This window comes from Opisthocomus hoazin, chromosome 26 (assembly GCF_030867145.1).
Source record: "Opisthocomus hoazin isolate bOpiHoa1 chromosome 26, bOpiHoa1.hap1, whole genome shotgun sequence".
Taxonomy (NCBI): domain Eukaryota; kingdom Metazoa; phylum Chordata; class Aves; order Opisthocomiformes; family Opisthocomidae; genus Opisthocomus; species Opisthocomus hoazin.
This window is the reverse complement of record NC_134439.1, coordinates 7332725-7356052: the sequence shown is the minus strand read 5'-3', so window position 1 is coordinate 7356052 and position 23328 is coordinate 7332725. Positions and strand designations below refer to the sequence as shown.

The following is a 23328-nucleotide window of genomic DNA, read 5'->3' as shown; positions in this document are numbered from 1 at the left end:
TACAACTTGAGTTATGAGTTATGATTTAGAGAACTATTACATTAGAAACCTCAAGAATTGAGTGATAAAGAAGTGAATTGACATGTTAGACTGATCTGTGAAAAGGAGACTGAGCCCTTGCTTGACATGTTTGTTTTCTTTCCTAATGAGCTCATAAAACAAAGTTTAAGTCACAGGTTAGGTAATGCTGTAAATTTGAGAGATCTGAGCAGATCGTGACCTGCTGCTTCAGCATGGACTTACACATGGATCACAGTCCTTTCAGGGGAGAATCTGGATTGACACGGCCCTAAACACAGACCACAGTTCTTTCAGGGATGTACCTTATCCACAGCTCACAGTCCCTGCCACACAAGCTCTCACTGGAGTTCCGGCAGGTCCAGTGCAGCAGCACAGGAACAGCGGCGATGCCCTGGCCATCTGCCAGCTTGGGTGCACGTCCGTTGCTGTTGGCAAACTGTTCCCAGGCACAGCAGAGTGAGGTGTTAAGCGCTACAGTGAGCAGCAAAAGCCAAAAGCAACCCCTAAGAAGCACCAGACGGTAACAAGAAGCAAAGCAAGGAAGCCCTGTGGCAAGCACAGGAGCCTGCCAATTCACAGCTAAACAGCTGGAGAGTTATAAATTCGGTCCAGCGCACTCCACTCAGACGCGGCATTTTGTTGAAGCCCTTGAGAACTGTGCTGGGCACCAAAAAGGACAGTTGTCGATGAACCATTGCAGACTGCTAAGCCCCACACAGCTTCTCCGTCACTGCCCCCTCAGCAGGATGGGGAGAGAATCGGCAGGGCAGAATAAAAAGAACACATGGGTTGAGGTAAAGATAGTTTAATAGTTGAAACAAAAACTGTATGTGCACACCATATTAAGGAAAGAATTAATGAAGCGGGGCTACACTGTGCATAGTGGCTTCTCAGAAGACAAATGCCATAGCTCCAAACGTAACCCTGAGGTTATACAACCCATTCTTCACCAAAACTATGTCACACGGGCAGGATACGGTAAATAACAACAGCAGCTGAAATCCTGCTGATAAGCAGACTCTGGACAGTCCGTCCTTTCACAGAGACTCCACTCCTCTGCTGAGTCATGCTGTGTGCAGGGCCATAACCTGTGCCTGTTTGTTCACCAGTGAGGCTTGTGACCAGTGTGCTGTGAGGAGGCGGTGGTGATGGAGCTGAAGGGATCCCCCTTCCTCTGGCCGTGACAACCTTGCAGGCGTTAGTTGCATTGGTGGGGCAGGAGTGACGACTGCTGTGTCCTTCGCCCTCACTCCACCTACAGACAACCCACCCTGCCCCTGCCTGCTGGATGTGCAATGCGGGGCCGGTCTGATGCGGTGTATGAGGGCAGCTCAGCAGGAGCCGGGTGCTGTGACAGCCAGGAAGAAGAGAGCCGAGGGCTGGGGTGGGGGACATGGAGGGCAGCACAGAGCAGCCGTGCGGAGCTGAAAGGGGGAGTTGTGGGGGAACGGGGAAAGCAGTGTTTCCTCACTGTGACTCTTGTCTCCCCGGGCATGGGCTGGGAGTGAGGCCAGGGCGGGCTGGGGGTGCGGGGCACGGCGAGGGTCCTGCGCGGGGACGCTGCGGGCCGAGAGCCTGTGCCTGGCGCTGGGGCTGGGGCTGGGAGCTGGGACAGCGGCGGAGCCGCGCTGGGAGCCGCGGGCCAGGAGGCTTCGTGTGCCGGGCGCCGCGCTCGTCCTGTGCCGCCGGCCCTGGGCCGCGTCCCTCCCCGCGCCCCCTTCCTCCTCCTCCTCCTCCTCCTCCTCCTCCTCCTCCCCCTCCTCGTCCTCCCGCCAAGGGGCCGCGGCAGCGGGGGGCCGGGCCGGGCCGGGCCGTGGCGGGGCGGGTGTGCTGGGGGCGGGCCGAGGCGTCGGCGCTGCCCCGGCGAGGGGCCGAGGCGGCGGGGAGGGCAGGAGCGGGCCCGAGCGCGGCTCCGCTCGGCTCGTGTGCGGCCGCGGCGCGGCAGGGCGGGATGGCGGCCGGCGTGGGGCCGTGGCTCCTGGCCTTGTCGTTGGCCGCGGGGCCGGCGGGTGAGAGGCGGGCGGGGAGGGCAGCGAGGCCGGGGCTGGGCCCGGGGCTGGGGCTGCAGCGGGGGAAGGGGGGAGCGGGCGGCGTCGGGGGAGCGGGGGACGGAGCGGCAGGGGCAGGGGCAGGGGCAGGGGCAGGGGCAGGGGGCGGCTTTGGGTCGGGCCCAAGTGCCGGGAGCAGGCGCGGCTCAGCCCCGAGCAGGGCAGGCGGGGCATTGTCCCGGGCGGGCGCGGGGCTTTGTCGGGAGCCAGGGGGGTGTCGGCGGTCGCTGTGGCGGGGCGGGGGTCGGCGGGGCGGCGGGTGAACGTCCTCGGGCCGTGGGCGCGCCGTGCCCGGCTGCCTGCGCTCTCCGTCCGCAGGGGCGTGGGCGCAGCTGAGGCTGGTGGAGGCCGGCGGAGGGCTGCGAGCACCCGGGGACTCCGCGCAACTCTCCTGCCGCGGCTCCGGCTTCGACTTCAAGGTTTATGCAGTTCAGTGGTACCGTCAGGCACCCGGTGGCAGTCTCCAGTGGGTGTCCTGGATCAATGCCTTAGGTTCTATAACAAATTACGCACCAGCAGTGCAGGGTCGAGCCACAGTGTCCCGGGACAATTCCCGGTCTGAATCAGCTCTGTCCCTGCGTGCCCTGCACCCCCGGGACTCTGCTCGCTACTTCTGTGCTGTTCCCACAGGGACAGGAAATGCAGCTGAGCTTTAACACAAACCTTTTGGGGCCTAGCACAGGGTGGGAGAGTTTCAGGGCAGGTGAATGATGGAGGAGCCCAGGAGTGCACCCAGGGAGAGAGGGGCCATCACTGTGCACCACAGGTGGTCCTGGCCTTTCAGCAAGAGCTGCTTTCTCTGCACCGCCTCTTTCCTGCCCCTGAGTCCCAAAAGCAGTGCTTTATTTTTCGAAGGATATGCAGGGTACTGTTTGTCGCTCAACCAGCCTGACCAGTCTGCCTGTCTGCAGCCCTTCTGCTATCCCTCCTGCCCTTGTTCCCTGGGGCACTGAAGGCACTTGGGCTTTGGCAACAGCACTGCCTGCTTCTGTCGACTGCCAGCGGGCATTTCTTTGTGACAGTCAGAGCAAAGCAGTGGGTTCCTCTTGTTTCATGTGTGTTTCAGGGTGACAAGATCCCAGCAACGAGGTGTGCAGTGTGGTGGTGAGCAGGGAATACTGGGACCTTGCGATGCACTAACAGCTCCAATGCCTCCTATATTTATGTGGCCTGGTATCAACAGCATCCTGCTGGACCCCTGCAGCACTTGCTGCTGAGCAAGGGCTGAGGGAGGCTCCTACAGCCACAGAGCCCCTTTTGCCTTCAAGGGGTTTTCCTGCGAGGCTGACAAGAGCTCCATCTTTGGGCAAGGCTCAAATGAAATCCCCCTTTCCTCCTTCTTTCTCCCAGCTCTTATTGCTTTGCATGACATCATGCAGTATGAGATATCCACTTGGCCAGTTGTGGTCAAGTGTGCAGCTGATGGGCAACAAGAGAAACAGAGAAGGCCTTGACACTGTGTAAGCACTAAAGTCACTCCAGTCTTCATAAAGGGCAAGAAGGAGAACTCTGGGATCTACTGGCCAGTCAGTCTCATCTCCATCCCTGGAAAGGTGATGGAACAGCTCTGACTGGATGTCTTCTCTAAGCAAGTGGAGGAAAAACAGGTTATGAGGAGTAGTCAGCATGGATTCACCAAGGGGAAATGATGCTTGAGCCATCTGATAGCCTTCTATGGTGGCATGACTGGCTGGGTAGATGAGGGGAGAGCAGTGGATGTTTTCTACCTTGACTTCAGCAAGGCTTTTGACACTGTCTCCCACAACCTAGGGAAGCTCTCCTATGAGGAAAGGCTGAGGGAGCTGGGCTTGTTTGGCCTGAAGAAGAGAAGATTAAGAGGGACCTTATAAATGCCTATAAATATCCTAAGGGTGTGTGTAAAGGGGATGGGGCCAGACTCTTTCCAGTGGTGCTCAGCAGCAGGGAAAGGGGCAACAGGCACAAATCGAAGCATAGAAAGTTCGATCTGAAGATGAGGAAGAACTTCTTTACTTTGAGGGTCACAGAGCACTGGAAGAGGCTGCCCAGAGCACTTGTGGATTCTTCTCTGGAGCTATTGAAAACCTGCCTGGACACTGTCCTGTGCAGCTTGCTCTAGGTGAACCTGCTTTGTCAGGGGGGTTGGACTAGATGATTCCTAGAGGTCCCTTCCCACCCCTGGAGTTCTGTGATTCTGTGATTCTGTGACTTGCTTAGATGAATGAACACTACCTGACACTATGAGTTTTTACCTCAGGGTCGATGTGACCTTAAGACGCAAGCTAAGCCAGCTCATCCTGGATCAGAACACACCATAGCAACATGAAAACAACAGAAAGTTTACTCTTCAATTAAGCCAGGTATACAACTGTGGCCAGAACTTGAAGTGACCAGAATTCAGGATAAAGCCCCCCACCTACACGGGACCTGGGTTTAGAAGATCAAATATTGATACGCCACTGACCATAAGTGTACAGCACCTGTGCAAGAGAAGCATGTACTGATCCAGCTTAGGAGTAGTACCTTCTGATTAGGTGAGCAATATTCACTGATCAGCCACATATGTAAACCCTGCTTTCCTCTGTATCGGGATCCTCCCATGCATCAGACTAGGACATGGCTGTGCACACAGCTCAAAGGTAAAAGAATAAATTCCCTTGGTAATTCCACACTGAGTGTCCTTGCCTCCTTCCTCGGATGGCAAAGAACTGACTTCAAATAGCAAAGTCTGAGTTTCAGTGTTCTGCTTTGCCCTGGCACATATCACCTGCAAGGATGTGAATGTGCTTGTGAGTCATTCACAGAATCACAGGAAGGTTGAAATTGGAAGAGACCTTAGAAGGTCATCTGGTCCAAGCCCCTTCCTCAAGCAGGGCCACGTAGAGCTAGTGGTCCAGGACCGTGTCCAGACAGCTTGTAAATACCTCCAAGCATGGAGACTCAACAAGCTCTCTGAGCGTCCTGTGCCTGTGCTCTGTCACTCTGACAATGAAAAGTGTTTCTTGATGTTCGGAAGAATTCCTCTGTGTTTCAGTTTGTGTGTATTGCCTCTTGATCTTCCACTGAGCACCAGTGAAAAGAGCCTGGCCCCATCTTCTTTGAACCCTCCTTCAGACAGCAAGACTGGAGGCAGCCTGGGCTACAGTGATCATACACCGGTGGAGTTCACATTGCTGAGGAATATGAGACAGGCAAAGAGTAAAGTCAGGACTCTGGATTTTAGGGAAGCAACCTTCCAGCTGTTCGAGGAGTTAGTCAATAGGACACCCTGGGAAAACGCTTTCAGGTACAAGGGAGCAGAACAGAGCTGGCAGATCTTTAAGGCATCTTTCCTTGGAGCACAAGAGCTCTTGATCTCCATTTGTCAGAAATCCTCCATTTGTCAGAAATCAGGATAAGAAGGCAAGAGACCGGCATGGCTGAGTGCAAACCTACCTGTCAAAATAAAGGGTAAGAAGTAAATGTGCAGGCAGTAGAAGCAGGGACAGGTGTCCTGGGTCGAGCACAGGGACGCTGCCTGGTTCTGTAGGGATGGGGTCAGGAAGACCAAGGCACAGCTGGAGCTGTGAAACCTCCATTGAGTTGTTTGTGGTCCATGCATTATGGTGCTCAGGACAGGAGATGCCTTGTGTTGTGTGTAGTTATTGGCTGTGTTATAGAAAAGTGTTGCAGTCTGGCCCTGGCCGGCAACAAAAGGGCCACAGAGTGTCTCTGTCGCCCCTCCCCCCACGGGGGTGGGGAGGAGAATGGAAAGAAAAAGGCAAAAATTCCTGGGTCGGCATAAGGGCAGTTTAACTGAACAGCAAAGGAAGGGAACAGTAGCAAGAACAATACTGATAAGGAGAATATACAGAACAAAGACGGAAATGCACAGAGCAACTCTCACCAATCACCCCATGCACTCCCTAGGGGCAAATCCCTTCCCCCCTGCTCAGCTCCCCCACTCAGAACCCAGCACGACTGCACACAGTATTGATTACCCTGTTTTGTTTGGCCAATTTGGGTCAGCCCACCCGGCTGTGTCCCCTCCTGGCTTCTGGTGAAAATGAACCCTGTCCTGGCCGAACCCAGGACAAAAAGATAAGCCAAAATGTAAGAAGAGTCGCTGTTCTGTGTTCTGGTACAGTACTCATATATGTATATATATATGTTCATATAAGTAACTTGCTTGGCTTTAGTGGCTAACTTCACTGAAGCCTTAGGCTGCACGCTGTGAATCTACCACATGGATACAGTGAAATTCCACTGAAGCCTTGCCAAGCTCAGTGAAGGATGGCCCCAAGGACTCAGTTGCAGCTAGAAGACAAGGAAGTTAAGTCATCAATAGACAACAGCAGGGCATCTCTGAAGATAAGCCTGCCCAAAGACAATGATGGGCTCCAATGAGGGACAAATGCCCCCAGACCCAAATGACACCATTGGATCAGCTGCCGCTTGGACACCACTCATGCGGGGAGGGAACTTAGATTGTGGGGGTATAATTGCCCAGGGATTTCTTTGTTTGGGTTCCCTCTCCAGAGGCAACCAGCTCAAGCTGGTTTCCACCGCTGCACCATTTACTAGACTCGCCTGGCACACAGAGACTCTGCTTCGAGAGACCTGGAGTCGAGCCTGAGGGATGAGGAAGCACCCGAGAGTGAGTGTATGTGTGTGAGGAGTCGAAAAGGGGCACGAAAAGGGGCACCTGTCGGCTCACTGGAGTCGCCTGCTGCAAAGCGACTCCGGTCCTAGCAGTTAAGGTCTCGGGTGGTGTGTGTGCGACTCCTTGCACGGAGTGTGAATGCTCGGGCGGCAGGTTCTCCCTTAACAGCAGCCAAAGCCAGCTCTGGACCAGTGGTGCTGAACCTGCAGGGCTGCTTGTGAAGCTCCTTCTGCCTTGGTTTTGTTGGTTCCTGCTGCAGTGCTTCTTGTAACACACATCTGAAAACGTGGGTTACAAGAATTTAAAGGTATATCCATAGCAGCCTGTAGGTGTTGTCCCTTTGGAGCAGGTCATACAGGCTGTTGAAGCAGGTGCAAGAGCAGGTGGGTTGCTGAGGCTTTCGTGTGTCCTGGTACGGTACAGGGGCTGCCTGCAGCGTGAGAGAAGAGGAAGAACGAGCGCTCTCCCCATTGGTCAGGCAACTATTTTGCTCATAGGCATGTGAGTTAGGAGTTGAGTCCCAAGTTACGAGTTGTGAGTTGCAAGTTCCCAGTCGCGAGTTACAACTTGAGTTATGAGTTATGATTTAGAGAACTATTACATTAGAAACCTCAAGAATTGAGTGATAAAGAAGTGAATTGACATGTTAGACTGATCTGTGAAAAGGGGACTGAGCCCTTGCTTGACATGTTTGTTTTCTTTCCTAATGAGCTCATAAAACAAAGTTTAAGTCACAGGTTAGGTAATGCTGTAAATTTGAGAGATCTGAGCGGATCGTGACCTGCTGCTTCAGCGTGGACTTACCCATGGATCACAGTCCTTTCAGGGGAGAATCTGGATTGACACGGCCCTAAACACAGACCACAGTTCTTTCAGGGATGTACCTTATCCACAGCTCACAGTCCCTGCCACACAAGCTCTCACTGGAGTTCCGGCAGGTCCAGTGCAGCAGCACAGGAACAGCGGCGATGCCCTGGCCATCTGCCAGCTTGGGCGCACGTCCGTTGCTGTTGGCAAACTGTTCCCAGGCACAGCAGAGTGAGGTGTTAAGGGCTACAGTGAGCAGCAAAAGCCAAAAGCAACCCCTAAGAAGCACCAGACGGTAACAAGAAGCAAAGCAAGGAAGCCCTGTGGCAAGCACAGGAGCCTGCCAATTCACAGCTAAACAGCTAGAGAGTTATGAATTCGGTCCAGCGCACTCCACTCAGACGCGGCATTTTGTTGAAGTCCTTGAGAACTGTGCTGGGCACCAAAAAGGACAGTTGTCGATGAACCATTGCAGACTGCTAAGCCCCACACAGCTTCTCCGTCACTGCCCTCTCAGCAGGATGGGGAGAGAATCGGCAGGGCAGAATAAAAAGAACACGTGGGTTCAGGTAAAGATAGTTTAATAGTTGAAACAAAAACTGTATGTGCACACCATATTAAGTAAAGAATTAATGAAGCGGGGCTACATTGTGCATAGTGGCTTCTCAGAAGACAAATGCCATAGCTCCAAACGTAACCCTGAGGTTATACAACCCATTCTTCACCAAAACTATGTCACACAGGCAGGATACGGTAAATAACAACAGCAGCTGAAATCCTGCTGATAAGCAGACTCTGGACAGTCCGTCCTTTCACAGAGACTCCACTCCTCTGCTAACTGAGTCATGCTGTGTGCAAGGCCATAACCTGTGCATGTTTCTTCACCAGTGAGGCTTGTGACCAGTGTGCTGTGAGGAGGCGGTGGTGATGGAGCTGGAGGGATCCCCCTTCCTCCAGCCGTGACAACCTTGCAGGCATTAGTTGCATTGGTGGGGCAGGAGTGACAACTGCTGTGGCCTTCGCCCTCACTCCACCTGCAGACAACCCGCCCTGCCCCTGCCTGCTGGATGTGCAATGCGGGGCCGGTCTGACGCGGTGTATGAGGGCAGCTCAGCAGGAGCCGGGTGCTGTGACAGCCAGGAAGAAGAGAGCCGAGGGCTGGGGTGGGGGACATGGAGGGCAGCACAGAGCAGCCGTGCGGAGCTGAAAGGGGGAGTTGTGGGGGAACGGGGAAAGCAGTGTTTCCTCACTGTGACTCTTGTCTCCCCGGGCATGGGCTGGGAGTGAGGCCAGGGCGGGCTGGGGGTGCGGGGCACGGCGAGGGTCCTGCGCGGGGACGCTGCGGGCCGAGAGCCCGTGCCTGGCGCTGGGGCTGGGGCTGGGAGCTGGGACAGCGGCGGAGCCGCGCTGGGAGCCGCGGGCCAGGAGGCTTCGTGTGCCGGGCGCCGCGCTCGTCCTGTGCCGCCGGCCCTGGGCCGCGTCCCTCCCCGCGCCCCCTTCCTCCTCCTCCTCCTCCTCCTCCTCCTCCTCCTCCCCCTCCTCGTCCTCCCGCCAAGGGGCCGCGGCAGCGGGGGGCCGGGCCGGGCCGGGCCGTGGCGGGGCGGGTGTGCTGGGGGCGGGCCGAGGCGTCGGCGCTGCCCCGGCGAGGGGCCGAGGCGGCGGGGAGGGCAGGAGCGGGCCCGAGCGCGGCTCCGCTCGGCTCGTGTGCGGCCGCGGCGCGGCAGGGCGGGATGGCGGCCGGCGTGGGGCCGTGGCTCCTGGCCTTGTCGTTGGCCGCGGGGCCGGCGGGTGAGAGGCGGGCGGGGAGGGCAGCGAGGCCGGGGCTGGGCCCGGGGCTGGGGCTGCAGCGGGGGAAGGGGGGAGCGGGCGGCGTCGGGGGAGCGGGGGACGGAGCGGCAGGGGCAGGGGCAGGGGCAGGGGCAGGGGCAGGGGGCGGCTTTGGGTCGGGCCCAAGTGCCGGGAGCAGGCGCGGCTCAGCCCCGAGCAGGGCAGGCGGGGCATTGTCCCGGGCGGGCGCGGGGCTTTGTCGGGAGCCAGGGGGGTGTCGGCGGTCGCTGTGGCGGGGCGGGGGTCGGCGGGGCGGCGGGTGAACGTCCTCGGGCCGTGGGCGCGCCGTGCCCGGCTGCCTGCGCTCTCCGTCCGCAGGGGCGTGGGCGCAGCTGAGGCTGGTGGAGGCCGGCGGAGGGCTGCGAGCACCCGGGGACTCCGCGCAACTCTCCTGCCGCGGCTCCGGCTTCGACTTCAAGGTTTATGCAGTTCAGTGGTACCGTCAGGCACCCGGTGGCAGTCTCCAGTGGGTGTCCTGGATCAATGCCTTAGGTTCTATAACAAATTACGCACCAGCAGTGCAGGGTCGAGCCACAGTGTCCCGGGACAATTCCCGGTCTGAATCAGCTCTGTCCCTGCGTGCCCTGCACCCCCGGGACTCTGCTCGCTACTTCTGTGCTGTTCCCACAGGGACAGGAAATGCAGCTGAGCTTTAACACAAACCTTTTGGGGCCTAGCACAGGGTGGGAGAGTTTCAGGGCAGGTGAATGATGGAGGAGCCCAGGAGTGCACCCAGGGAGAGAGGGGCCATCACTGTGCACCACAGGTGGTCCTGGCCTTTCAGCAAGAGCTGCTTTCTCTGCACCGCCTCTTTCCTGCCCCTGAGTCCCAAAAGCAGTGCTTTATTTTTCGAAGGATATGCAGGGTACTGTTTGTCGCTCAACCAGCCTGACCAGTCTGCCTGTCTGCAGCCCTTCTGCTATCCCTCCTGCCCTTGTTCCCTGGGGCACTGAAGGCACTTGGGCTTTGGCAACAGCACTGCCTGCTTCTGTCGACTGCCAGCGGGCATTTCTTTGTGACAGTCAGAGCAAAGCAGTGGGTTCCTCTTGTTTCATGTGTGTTTCAGGGTGACAAGATCCCAGCAACGAGGTGTGCAGTGTGGTGGTGAGCAGGGAATACTGGGACCTTGCGATGCACTAACAGCTCCAATGCCTCCTATATTTATGTGGCCTGGTATCAACAGCATCCTGCTGGACCCCTGCAGCACTTGCTGCTGAGCAAGGGCTGAGGGAGGCTCCTACAGCCACAGAGCCCCTTTTGCCTTCAAGGGGTTTTCCTGCGAGGCTGACAAGAGCTCCATCTTTGGGCAAGGCTCAAATGAAATCCCCCTTTCCTCCTTCTTTCTCCCAGCTCTTATTGCTTTGCATGACATCATGCAGTATGAGATATCCACTTGGCCAGTTGTGGTCAAGTGTGCAGCTGATGGGCAACAAGAGAAACAGAGAAGGCCTTGACACTGTGTAAGCACTAAAGTCACTCCAGTCTTCATAAAGGGCAAGAAGGAGAACTCTGGGATCTACTGGCCAGTCAGTCTCATCTCCATCCCTGGAAAGGTGATGGAACAGCTCTGACTGGATGTCTTCTCTAAGCAAGTGGAGGAAAAACAGGTTATGAGGAGTAGTCAGCATGGATTCACCAAGGGGAAATGATGCTTGAGCCATCTGATAGCCTTCTATGGTGGCATGACTGGCTGGGTAGATGAGGGGAGAGCAGTGGATGTTTTCTACCTTGACTTCAGCAAGGCTTTTGACACTGTCTCCCACAACCTAGGGAAGCTCTCCTATGAGGAAAGGCTGAGGGAGCTGGGCTTGTTTGGCCTGAAGAAGAGAAGATTAAGAGGGACCTTATAAATGCCTATAAATATCCTAAGGGTGTGTGTAAAGGGGATGGGGCCAGACTCTTTCCAGTGGTGCTCAGCAGCAGGGAAAGGGGCAACAGGCACAAATCGAAGCATAGAAAGTTCGATCTGAAGATGAGGAAGAACTTCTTTACTTTGAGGGTCACAGAGCACTGGAAGAGGCTGCCCAGAGCACTTGTGGATTCTTCTCTGGAGCTATTGAAAACCTGCCTGGACACTGTCCTGTGCAGCTTGCTCTAGGTGAACCTGCTTTGTCAGGGGGGTTGGACTAGATGATTCCTAGAGGTCCCTTCCCACCCCTGGAGTTCTGTGATTCTGTGATTCTGTGACTTGCTTAGATGAATGAACACTACCTGACACTATGAGTTTTTACCTCAGGGTCGATGTGACCTTAAGACGCAAGCTAAGCCAGCTCATCCTGGATCAGAACACACCATAGCAACATGAAAACAACAGAAAGTTTACTCTTCAATTAAGCCAGGTATACAACTGTGGCCAGAACTTGAAGTGACCAGAATTCAGGATAAAGCCCCCCACCTACACGGGACCTGGGTTTAGAAGATCAAATATTGATACGCCACTGACCATAAGTGTACAGCACCTGTGCAAGAGAAGCATGTACTGATCCAGCTTAGGAGTAGTACCTTCTGATTAGGTGAGCAATATTCACTGATCAGCCACATATGTAAACCCTGCTTTCCTCTGTATCGGGATCCTCCCATGCATCAGACTAGGACATGGCTGTGCACACAGCTCAAAGGTAAAAGAATAAATTCCCTTGGTAATTCCACACTGAGTGTCCTTGCCTCCTTCCTCGGATGGCAAAGAACTGACTTCAAATAGCAAAGTCTGAGTTTCAGTGTTCTGCTTTGCCCTGGCACATATCACCTGCAAGGATGTGAATGTGCTTGTGAGTCATTCACAGAATCACAGGAAGGTTGAAATTGGAAGAGACCTTAGAAGGTCATCTGGTCCAAGCCCCTTCCTCAAGCAGGGCCACGTAGAGCTAGTGGTCCAGGACCGTGTCCAGACAGCTTGTAAATACCTCCAAGCATGGAGACTCAACAAGCTCTCTGAGCGTCCTGTGCCTGTGCTCTGTCACTCTGACAATGAAAAGTGTTTCTTGATGTTCGGAAGAATTCCTCTGTGTTTCAGTTTGTGTGTATTGCCTCTTGATCTTCCACTGAGCACCAGTGAAAAGAGCCTGGCCCCATCTTCTTTGAACCCTCCTTCAGACAGCAAGACTGGAGGCAGCCTGGGCTACAGTGATCATACACCGGTGGAGTTCACATTGCTGAGGAATATGAGACAGGCAAAGAGTAAAGTCAGGACTCTGGATTTTAGGGAAGCAACCTTCCAGCTGTTCGAGGAGTTAGTCAATAGGACACCCTGGGAAAACGCTTTCAGGTACAAGGGAGCAGAACAGAGCTGGCAGATCTTTAAGGCATCTTTCCTTGGAGCACAAGAGCTCTTGATCTCCATTTGTCAGAAATCCTCCATTTGTCAGAAATCAGGATAAGAAGGCAAGAGACCGGCATGGCTGAGTGCAAACCTACCTGTCAAAATAAAGGGTAAGAAGTAAATGTGCAGGCAGTAGAAGCAGGGACAGGTGTCCTGGGTCGAGCACAGGGACGCTGCCTGGTTCTGTAGGGATGGGGTCAGGAAGACCAAGGCACAGCTGGAGCTGTGAAACCTCCATTGAGTTGTTTGTGGTCCATGCATTATGGTGCTCAGGACAGGAGATGCCTTGTGTTGTGTGTAGTTATTGGCTGTGTTATAGAAAAGTGTTGCAGTCTGGCCCTGGCCGGCAACAAAAGGGCCACAGAGTGTCTCTGTCGCCCCTCCCCCCACGGGGGTGGGGAGGAGAATGGAAAGAAAAAGGCAAAAATTCCTGGGTCGGCATAAGGGCAGTTTAACTGAACAGCAAAGGAAGGGAACAGTAGCAAGAACAATACTGATAAGGAGAATATACAGAACAAAGACGGAAATGCACAGAGCAACTCTCACCAATCACCCCATGCACTCCCTAGGGGCAAATCCCTTCCCCCCTGCTCAGCTCCCCCACTCAGAACCCAGCACGACTGCACACAGTATTGATTACCCTGTTTTGTTTGGCCAATTTGGGTCAGCCCACCCGGCTGTGTCCCCTCCTGGCTTCTGGTGAAAATGAACCCTGTCCTGGCCGAACCCAGGACAAAAAGATAAGCCAAAATGTAAGAAGAGTCGCTGTTCTGTGTTCTGGTACAGTACTCATATATGTATATATATATGTTCATATAAGTAACTTGCTTGGCTTTAGTGGCTAACTTCACTGAAGCCTTAGGCTGCACGCTGTGAATCTACCACATGGATACAGTGAAATTCCACTGAAGCCTTGCCAAGCTCAGTGAAGGATGGCCCCAAGGACTCAGTTGCAGCTAGAAGACAAGGAAGTTAAGTCATCAATAGACAACAGCAGGGCATCTCTGAAGATAAGCCTGCCCAAAGACAATGATGGGCTCCAATGAGGGACAAATGCCCCCAGACCCAAATGACACCATTGGATCAGCTGCCGCTTGGACACCACTCATGCGGGGAGGGAACTTAGATTGTGGGGGTATAATTGCCCAGGGATTTCTTTGTTTGGGTTCCCTCTCCAGAGGCAACCAGCTCAAGCTGGTTTCCACCGCTGCACCATTTACTAGACTCGCCTGGCACACAGAGACTCTGCTTCGAGAGACCTGGAGTCGAGCCTGAGGGATGAGGAAGCACCCGAGAGTGAGTGTATGTGTGTGAGGAGTCGAAAAGGGGCACGAAAAGGGGCACCTGTCGGCTCACTGGAGTCGCCTGCTGCAAAGCGACTCCGGTCCTAGCAGTTAAGGTCTCGGGTGGTGTGTGTGCGACTCCTTGCACGGAGTGTGAATGCTCGGGCGGCAGGTTCTCCCTTAACAGCAGCCAAAGCCAGCTCTGGACCAGTGGTGCTGAACCTGCAGGGCTGCTTGTGAAGCTCCTTCTGCCTTGGTTTTGTTGGTTCCTGCTGCAGTGCTTCTTGTAACACACATCTGAAAACGTGGGTTACAAGAATTTAAAGGTATATCCATAGCAGCCTGTAGGTGTTGTCCCTTTGGAGCAGGTCATACAGGCTGTTGAAGCAGGTGCAAGAGCAGGTGGGTTGCTGAGGCTTTCGTGTGTCCTGGTACGGTACAGGGGCTGCCTGCAGCGTGAGAGAAGAGGAAGAACGAGCGCTCTCCCCATTGGTCAGGCAACTATTTTGCTCATAGGCATGTGAGTTAGGAGTTGAGTCCCAAGTTACGAGTTGTGAGTTGCAAGTTCCCAGTCGCGAGTTACAACTTGAGTTATGAGTTATGATTTAGAGAACTATTACATTAGAAACCTCAAGAATTGAGTGATAAAGAAGTGAATTGACATGTTAGACTGATCTGTGAAAAGGGGACTGAGCCCTTGCTTGACATGTTTGTTTTCTTTCCTAATGAGCTCATAAAACAAAGTTTAAGTCACAGGTTAGGTAATGCTGTAAATTTGAGAGATCTGAGCGGATCGTGACCTGCTGCTTCAGCGTGGACTTACCCATGGATCACAGTCCTTTCAGGGGAGAATCTGGATTGACACGGCCCTAAACACAGACCACAGTTCTTTCAGGGATGTACCTTATCCACAGCTCACAGTCCCTGCCACACAAGCTCTCACTGGAGTTCCGGCAGGTCCAGTGCAGCAGCACAGGAACAGCGGCGATGCCCTGGCCATCTGCCAGCTTGGGCGCACGTCCGTTGCTGTTGGCAAACTGTTCCCAGGCACAGCAGAGTGAGGTGTTAAGGGCTACAGTGAGCAGCAAAAGCCAAAAGCAACCCCTAAGAAGCACCAGACGGTAACAAGAAGCAAAGCAAGGAAGCCCTGTGGCAAGCACAGGAGCCTGCCAATTCACAGCTAAACAGCTAGAGAGTTATGAATTCGGTCCAGCGCACTCCACTCAGACGCGGCATTTTGTTGAAGTCCTTGAGAACTGTGCTGGGCACCAAAAAGGACAGTTGTCGATGAACCATTGCAGACTGCTAAGCCCCACACAGCTTCTCCGTCACTGCCCTCTCAGCAGGATGGGGAGAGAATCGGCAGGGCAGAATAAAAAGAACACGTGGGTTCAGGTAAAGATAGTTTAATAGTTGAAACAAAAACTGTATGTGCACACCATATTAAGTAAAGAATTAATGAAGCGGGGCTACATTGTGCATAGTGGCTTCTCAGAAGACAAATGCCATAGCTCCAAACGTAACCCTGAGGTTATACAACCCATTCTTCACCAAAACTATGTCACACAGGCAGGATACGGTAAATAACAACAGCAGCTGAAATCCTGCTGATAAGCAGACTCTGGACAGTCCGTCCTTTCACAGAGACTCCACTCCTCTGCTAACTGAGTCATGCTGTGTGCAAGGCCATAACCTGTGCATGTTTCTTCACCAGTGAGGCTTGTGACCAGTGTGCTGTGAGGAGGCGGTGGTGATGGAGCTGGAGGGATCCCCCTTCCTCCAGCCGTGACAACCTTGCAGGCATTAGTTGCATTGGTGGGGCAGGAGTGACAACTGCTGTGGCCTTCGCCCTCACTCCACCTGCAGACAACCCGCCCTGCCCCTGCCTGCTGGATGTGCAATGCGGGGCCGGTCTGACGCGGTGTATGAGGGCAGCTCAGCAGGAGCCGGGTGCTGTGACAGCCAGGAAGAAGAGAGCCGAGGGCTGGGGTGGGGGACATGGAGGGCAGCACAGAGCAGCCGTGCGGAGCTGAAAGGGGGAGTTGTGGGGGAACGGGGAAAGCAGTGTTTCCTCACTGTGACTCTTGTCTCCCCGGGCATGGGCTGGGAGTGAGGCCAGGGCGGGCTGGGGGTGCGGGGCACGGCGAGGGTCCTGCGCGGGGACGCTGCGGGCCGAGAGCCCGTGCCTGGCGCTGGGGCTGGGGCTGGGAGCTGGGACAGCGGCGGAGCCGCGCTGGGAGCCGCGGGCCAGGAGGCTTCGTGTGCCAGGCGCCGCGCTCGTCCTGTGCCGCCGGCCCTGGGCCGCGTCCCTCCCCGCGCCCTCCTCCTCCTCCTCCTCCTCCTCCTCCTCCTCCTCCTCGTCCTCCTCCCGCCGAGGGGCCGCGGCAGCGGGGGGCCGGGCCGGGCCGGGCCGTGGCGGGGCGGGTGTGCTGGGGGCGGGCCGAGGCGTCGGCGCTGCCCCGGCGAGGGGCCGAGGCGGCGGGGCGGGCAGGAGCGGGCCCGAGCGCGGCTCCGCTCGGCTCGTGTGCGGCCGCGGCGCGGCAGGGCGGGATGGCGGCCGGCGTGGGGCCGTGGCTCCTGGCCTTGTCGTTGGCCGCGGGGCCGGCGGGTGAGAGGCGGGCGGGGAGGGCAGCGAGGCCGGGGCTGGGCCCGGGGCTGGGGCTGCAGCGGGGGAAGGGGGGAGCGGGCGGCGTCGGGGGAGCGGGGGACGGAGCGGCAGGGGCAGGGGCAGAGGCAGGGGCAGGGGCAGGGCAGGGGGCGGCTTTGGGTCGGGCCCAAGTGCCGGGAGCAGGCGCGGCTCAGCCCCGAGCAGGGCAGGCGGGGCATTGTCCCGGGCGGGCGCGGGGCTTTGTCGGGAGCCAGGGGGGTGTCGGCGGTCGCTGTGGCGGGGCGGGGGTCGGCGGGGCGGCGGGTGAACGTCCTCGGGCCGTGGGCGCGCCGTGCCCGGCTGCCTGCGCTCTCCGTCCGCAGGGGCGTGGGCGCAGCTGAGGCTGGTGGAGGCCGGCGGAGGGCTGCGAGCGCCCGGGGACTCCGCGCAACTCTCCTGCCGCGGCTCCGGCTTCAGATTCGAGAATCATTATGTTCGGTGGTACCGTCAGGCACCCGGTGGCAAACTGGAGTGGGTGTCCTGGATCAGCCATTATTCATCACAGATTCAATTCGGGCCAGCAGTGCAGGGTCGAGCCACTGCCTCCCGGGACAATTTGCGGTCTGAGGCATCTCTGTCCCTGCATCTGCTGCATCCTGGGGATTGTGCCTGCTACTTCTGTGCCGTTCGCACGGTGACACGAAATGCAGCTGAGCTTTAACACAAACCTTTTGGGGCCCACCAGTGGGTGTAGATATTTTGGAGCAGGCGAGTGCTGAGCTGGCTTGCTGCTGTTTTCAACAAGAGTCGCCATCGCTGCACACCTCTGGAGGTCCTGGCCTTTCTGCAAGAGCTCCTTTCTTGGCACTGCTAAATTGCATCTCCTCAGTTGCAATTTCAGTGTTTTATTCTGAGGAGGTGGTTCAGTGTGTTTCTGTCACCTACCCAGGCTGGCCACTCTGCCTTCCTGCAGCCTCTCTCTGCCTTGCCTTGGTCACCTTCTTTCCTGGGGTATCCAAAGCGCTTGGGTTTTGGCAACAGTGTTGCCTGCTTCTGCTGATGCCTTTGTGGGTCATTTCCTTGGGCCATGAGAGCAAAGCAGCGGGGGAACAGCCCTGCTTTTCTTTCAGGTTCATTTCAAGGTGGTGAGATCCAAGCAACAAGGTCTATAGTGTGGTGGCGAGCAGGGAATACCAGGACCCTACGATGCACTTATAGCTCTAATGCCTCCTATATTTACGTGGCCTGGTATCGGCAGCGTCCTGGCAAGCCCCTGCAGTATTTGCTGCAGAGCAAGGGCCGGGGGGGCTCCTACAGCCACACAGCCCCTTTTGCCCGCAAGAGGTTTTCCTGCCAGGCTGACAAGAGCTCTGGGACCTTGATCATCACCAGGCTGGAGCTGGGGGACAGTGCGCTCTATTACTGCACCCTGCAGGGACCACGGTGAGAGACACTTGGCTCATGCCTGAACAACATCAGCTTCCTCCCCTCCTGCTCTCCCCTCCTGCATGTTCATGGGAATCACAGCCCATCTCCGTGGCGAGTCTGTGAGGGAACAGTGCCTGGTGTGAGAGAAAGTGGGGGGTCTCTCTGAGGCTGGGTGCTGTCAGTGGTTCATTAGAATAGAATAGAATAGAATAGAATAGAATAGAATAGAATAGAATAGAATAGACGATTTCAATCTTACGGCCCTGCAACGATCATGTAGTCCAACTGCCTGACCAGTTCAGGTCTGACCAAGTTAAAGCATGCTCTTAAGGGCATTGTCCAAATGCTCTTAAACACTGACAGGCTTGGGGCATTGACCACCTCTCTAGGAAGCCGGTTGCAGTGTTTGACCACCCTCTCAGTAAAGCAATGCTTCCTAATCTCCAATCTAAACCTTTCCTGGGGCAACTTTGAACCATTCCTATGCGTGCTATCACTGGATACGAAGGAGAAGAGATCAGAACCTCCCTCTCTCCACTTCCCCTCCTCAGGAAGCTGTAGAGAGGAATGAGTTTGCTCTTCAGCCTCCTTTCCTCCAAGGTAGGCAAACCCAAAGTCCTTAGCCATTCCTCATAGCACACTTCTTCCAGCCCTTATGGGGGGAAACCTGACATGGGAAGCTGCAGCAGAGCAGATTTGTGGGCAGAGAGGAGCTGGGGAGAGGTGAGTAGGAGCTGTTCTGCCCATGTGTAACACTGTGTGTGCAGTGTCATTGCCCATCCTTGCCAACTGGACAGAGGAGGAGTTGGAGCTTTCCAGGAGGGAACTTTTAGATTCATAGAATCCTAGGTTGGAAAAGACCTCTAAGATCATGAAGTCCAGCTGTCACCCCAAAACCACCATGCCTACTAAACCATGCTCTGAAGTGCCACATCTGCATGTTTTCTGAATACCTCCAGGGATGGTGACTCCACCACCTCCCTGGGCAGCCTGTTGCAATGTCTGACCACTCTTTCAGTAAAGACATTTTTCCTAATATCCACTCTGAACCTGGCGCAACTGGAGGACATTTCCTCTCGTCCTATTGTAAGTTACTGGGGAGAAGAGATTAATACCTGCCTGTTGGCCAGGGCTATTTCCAGGCAGCTTTTGAGTCTCTCCAAGCACGGAGACTCCACAAGCTTTCTGGGCAACCTGCACCAGTGCTTGCTCACCCACACACTAAAAAATTGTTTTCTGGAGTTCAGAGGGATACCTTGAGCTATCGCAGCCTGTTCATCCTTATGTCCTGGGATTTCAGGTGCCCTTTCTCAGGTGCAGACCTCTAGCCCATGGTAGGGAAGGTCTCAGAGATGCCTGTCACATATCTGGTGTACACGTCAGCGACAGCAGGTACTCGTGGGGAATGCGTGAGTCCATCAGACTCCTGGCAGAGACCTGCAGCATGTAGTGCTGCAGTATCCTCTCACAGGACTCCAGCACATTACTTCATCCTTCCAGACCCGAGTCACCGGCTCTGCAGAGCCCTCCAGGAACCCGCACTTCCTGGAAGTGCTCTTTCCGTCGGCTGCAGACATGGCCACCTATTAGTGCAGCACCAGAGAGCTGGAAAAGGGCACAGTGTTTGAAACACAGGCAGAGTGAGGGCAGAAGTGGTAGGAGAGGGGGTTAAATCCAGCCAGCTCTTTTGTGGTTGGCGGCAAGAAGGCTTCTCAAGACTAGTCTTGTCTGGCTTTTCCCAGAAGCAGGCACAGAGGTGCTGGCAGCGGCGGAGTCTCCCACAAGCACACACAAAACCCTTCGCATGTTATTACCCTTCTTTCTTCCTTCTCAGTCTCTCCCACAGGCACAAAGTGAGAGGGCAAGAGACTTATTTTAGGAAGAATGCAACCATTGAAGAACTAAACTCTGAACATGGAAAGCCAGAGCTGAGTCGCGTTTTGAAACCTCATCTTGTTCAGGGAGCCCCAGAGCAGTGCGACAGCTGGGCTGCAGAGCAGCTTTTCCCCTGAACACGATGAATAGTCTCTTCGTTGTCTTGTTAGTGTTGGCTCCGTTTGCGTATATGCTCATGTGTGTACATTGAGGGACAGCGTGGATTTTTGTGAGAAACCCCAAGAAGGAGGATATGGAGTGTGCCCTGTGCCAGAACAACATTCCAGCCCTCCATGTGTTTGGGGGCTGTAGGGAACTCGGCATGTCCAACCACACTGGAGCAGCTCCAAGTGTCCCTGGGCGCCTTAGGCTACCCTCGCCCTGCATCACTGTGCTTCTTTTCCCAGCCTCAAGCCTCCAGTTTCGATGGGTTCTTCTACCCTCTTGTCATGGTTTAGCCTGGCTGGATGCTGGGTGCCCACCAAAGCCGCTCTATCACTCCCCCTCGTCAACTGGACAAGGGAGAAAAAATAATGACAAAAAGCTTGTGGGTCAAGATAAGGACAGGGAGATCACTCAGCTGTTGCCATCATGGGCAAAACAGACTTGACTTGAAGAAACTAGTTTAATTTGTTACTAATCAATTGAGAGTAAGATAACGAGAGATGAAACCAAATGTTAAAAGCACCTTCCCCTCACCCCTCCCTTCCTCCTGGGCTTGAATTTACTGTCAAATCCTCTACCTCCTCGCCTTGAGTGGCAGAGGGGGATGGGTCCTGCCAGCAAGCTTGCTCCCTCATGGGCTTCTCTCTCCATGGGTCCGCAGGGCACTGTGAGCAGACTGTTCCACCGAGGGCTCCACATGGGGTCACAGCTTCCTTCGGGCATTCACCTGCTCCAGCTTGTGGTCCTCCACGGCTGCAGGTGCATATCTGCTCCACTGTGGATGTCCATGGGCTGCAGGCAGACAGCCTGCCTCACAATGGTCTTCACCACAAGCTGCAGGGGAACCTCTGCTCTGGTGCCTGGAGCACCTCTTCCCCCTCCTTCTTCCCTGACCTTGGTGTCTGCAGAGTTATTTCTCTCACATATTCTCACTACTCTGTCCGGCTTCACGTGCTACCACACAGGATTTTTTTCCCTTTTTCAATATGTGATCACAGAGGCACAACCATCATCACTGATTGGCTTGGCCTAGGCCAGTGGCAGGTCCATCTTGGAGCCAGCTGGCATTGTCTCTATTGGACACAGGAGAAGCTTCTAGCAGCTCCTCAGAGCAGCCACACCTGCAGCTCCACTGCTACCAAAATGCTGCCATGCAAACCCACTGCACCTCTGCAACTGCCCTTCCCACACCTCTCCTGCATCCCTTCCGCAGGGGGCCATGTTGGAGCATCCACTAAAAGGGAGGCGAGGAATAGGATTCCAACAGTTTGTGGAGTGGGCAGTGTTTCCCAAAATGCTGGTACCTGTCAAGACAGTGACATTGTGTCAGGGCTCAGTAGGTGTCCCAACCTGTGGCTGCAAAGGTCCTAAGGGGATCTCTGGGTTCTTGCTGGGTAGGATGAGCAAAGAGAGGGGTGTGTTCCTGCTCTGCTGAGGAACCCCAACAGCATGGTCCCTGCCAAGTCCTTTGCACATGAGTGTTGGGGTATGAGCTGGGGGGCTTGAGCCTGCATATCTACCGCAGAGCTGCAGCACCAAACTTATCCTGGATCTCAGCTGCCCAGAGCCCTGTAGGTCCTCTGCTGCTTGGATGGCCTTGGAGGGCTTTGATGGGAAGAGGCAGCTGGAGCAGTGTCATCACGAGGGAGCAAGTTGCGGAGTAGGGTGCTTGGCCAGCGTTGAGGGAGGAGAAAGCGGTGAACGTCTGCCTAGAGGTACCCTGTAGAAGCGGAGCTGGGCTTAACGGGGTTCCATATGGGAGCAATAGAACAGCACTAAGGGACATGGCCCCAGTGGGAGGACAACCTGCCACCGCCGGGCCAGCTCCAAGGTCCCACCAGCACCCAGCTGTCCTTCCTCAGAAGAAGGGTGGGTGGCCCCACAGCAACACATCACCTTTTGCCCACCAGGGGCTTTCCTGACAAACCAGCACATATTGTTGCACCTGCAGGGTGAGAGACACCAGGAGTCCACCAACAACATCAACTTCTTCTGCTCCCCCAGCCCCCGCCTCCCGCCTTCATTGTTGTCATAGGCTGAGGGAGGGACTAGGAGGGACTAGGACTGACTGCAGTCACAGAGGCACAGACCCGGAAGACGTGGGTAGAGCTGTTGTGCGCTGCTCCGCCATCTTGGGGCCTAACGCTTGGCAACAGGGCTGGACACTCTGCTCAAGGTGCACTGCAACCCATCTTTCAAAGATCAACCAGGTCGAGGACGGCAGCCTAGGGCCCAATTGCCACTTTCTTCTGAGAGGACCTTGTCACTCCTGTGCTCATTCAGAGCAGTTTCAGTGAGAAGAGAGTGGGTTCCTCACCATCCCATCTTGGCAAAGACACAGGGATTTGTGCCACATGGTGTAAAACCTTCCTGCTTTGAATGGGAAAATCAGACAGGTCTTCCTGTCTGTCAGAGAGGAGGAGGGAGGGAAACGTGGTGTCTCCCTCCTCATGAGCTGTGATTGCTGGTACTAGCTCTATTGCTCTGTTCATCCTTGGGCAGAATGCTTTAGACCTCCCACGGGTCCAGTGCTATCACAATGCCCCCACCTGTGTTACTCTGACCTTTGCTCATTCTTGGAGTGATCATGGCTTGTTCTTGCTCTCTGCAGCAGTCACTGGCCAGGTGGCCTTGGAGCAATTTACCAGGGAACTGGCCGTGCGAGAGGGAGATGGAGTCACCTTCCAGTGCAGCATGAGTGGAGAGACAATGAGCAGCTACTACATGTCCTGGTAATGGCAGGGGCCACGTGGCACTCTGGACTGGGTTTACAAGGAAGGTGATGTCGATGGAGATGGTTTCCAGGATCTCTTTAAGGGATCAGTGGAGACCTCCCAGAATAGATTTCACACTGCATGTCCAGGCAGCAAAGCTTGGGGATGAAGCAGTGTATTACTGTGGTGCTGGGCTTACCCTGGAGCATCTCTGCAGCAGAGTGGACCAAAAAATGACTGATATAGAAAATAAACTTCTCAGCATTTCTTTCTAACAGCTGGTAACCAGATACTGGTGTCACGCAATGGCAGGTGCAGAAAACCAGACTTTGGCCTGCTCACAGGAAAATGTATTAAAGAGCAGTATGGTTGAAGGGCCGAGACCATTTATGATCTCTTAGAATTCACATTTATGATCTGTTAAGATGCACATTGCCTTTGGTCCTGACCAGCATGGCCCAGTTTTTTCTTCTGTGGCTTGTTGTAAGACTGTGGGAGCACGGACATATGGTGGGGTAGCTTATAGAAGTGCTGTGGTGGATGGAGCCAGACAACTGTAAGAAGTCTCACGTTCATTCACCCTGGTCCTCATGGCATATGTGAACCATAGCAGATGTTGTCTGGTAGGACAGC

The 23328-nt window shown here is 55.2% G+C and overlaps 1 protein-coding gene and 1 gene segment (V, D, J or C); both read left to right on the top strand.

Moving 5' to 3' along the window:
- LOC104330583 (M1-specific T cell receptor alpha chain-like) overlaps positions 1 to 23328 on the top strand; it is a 215742-nt gene that overhangs the window by 52000 nt on the left and 140414 nt on the right. The gene's annotated exons all lie outside the window — the stretch shown is intronic.
- On the top strand, positions 16477 to 17259 carry LOC142364350 (Ig heavy chain V region 6.96-like). The segment is given in 2 exon segments: positions 16477 to 16534; positions 16897 to 17259. Coding segments are annotated over 2 exon segments (396 nt in total).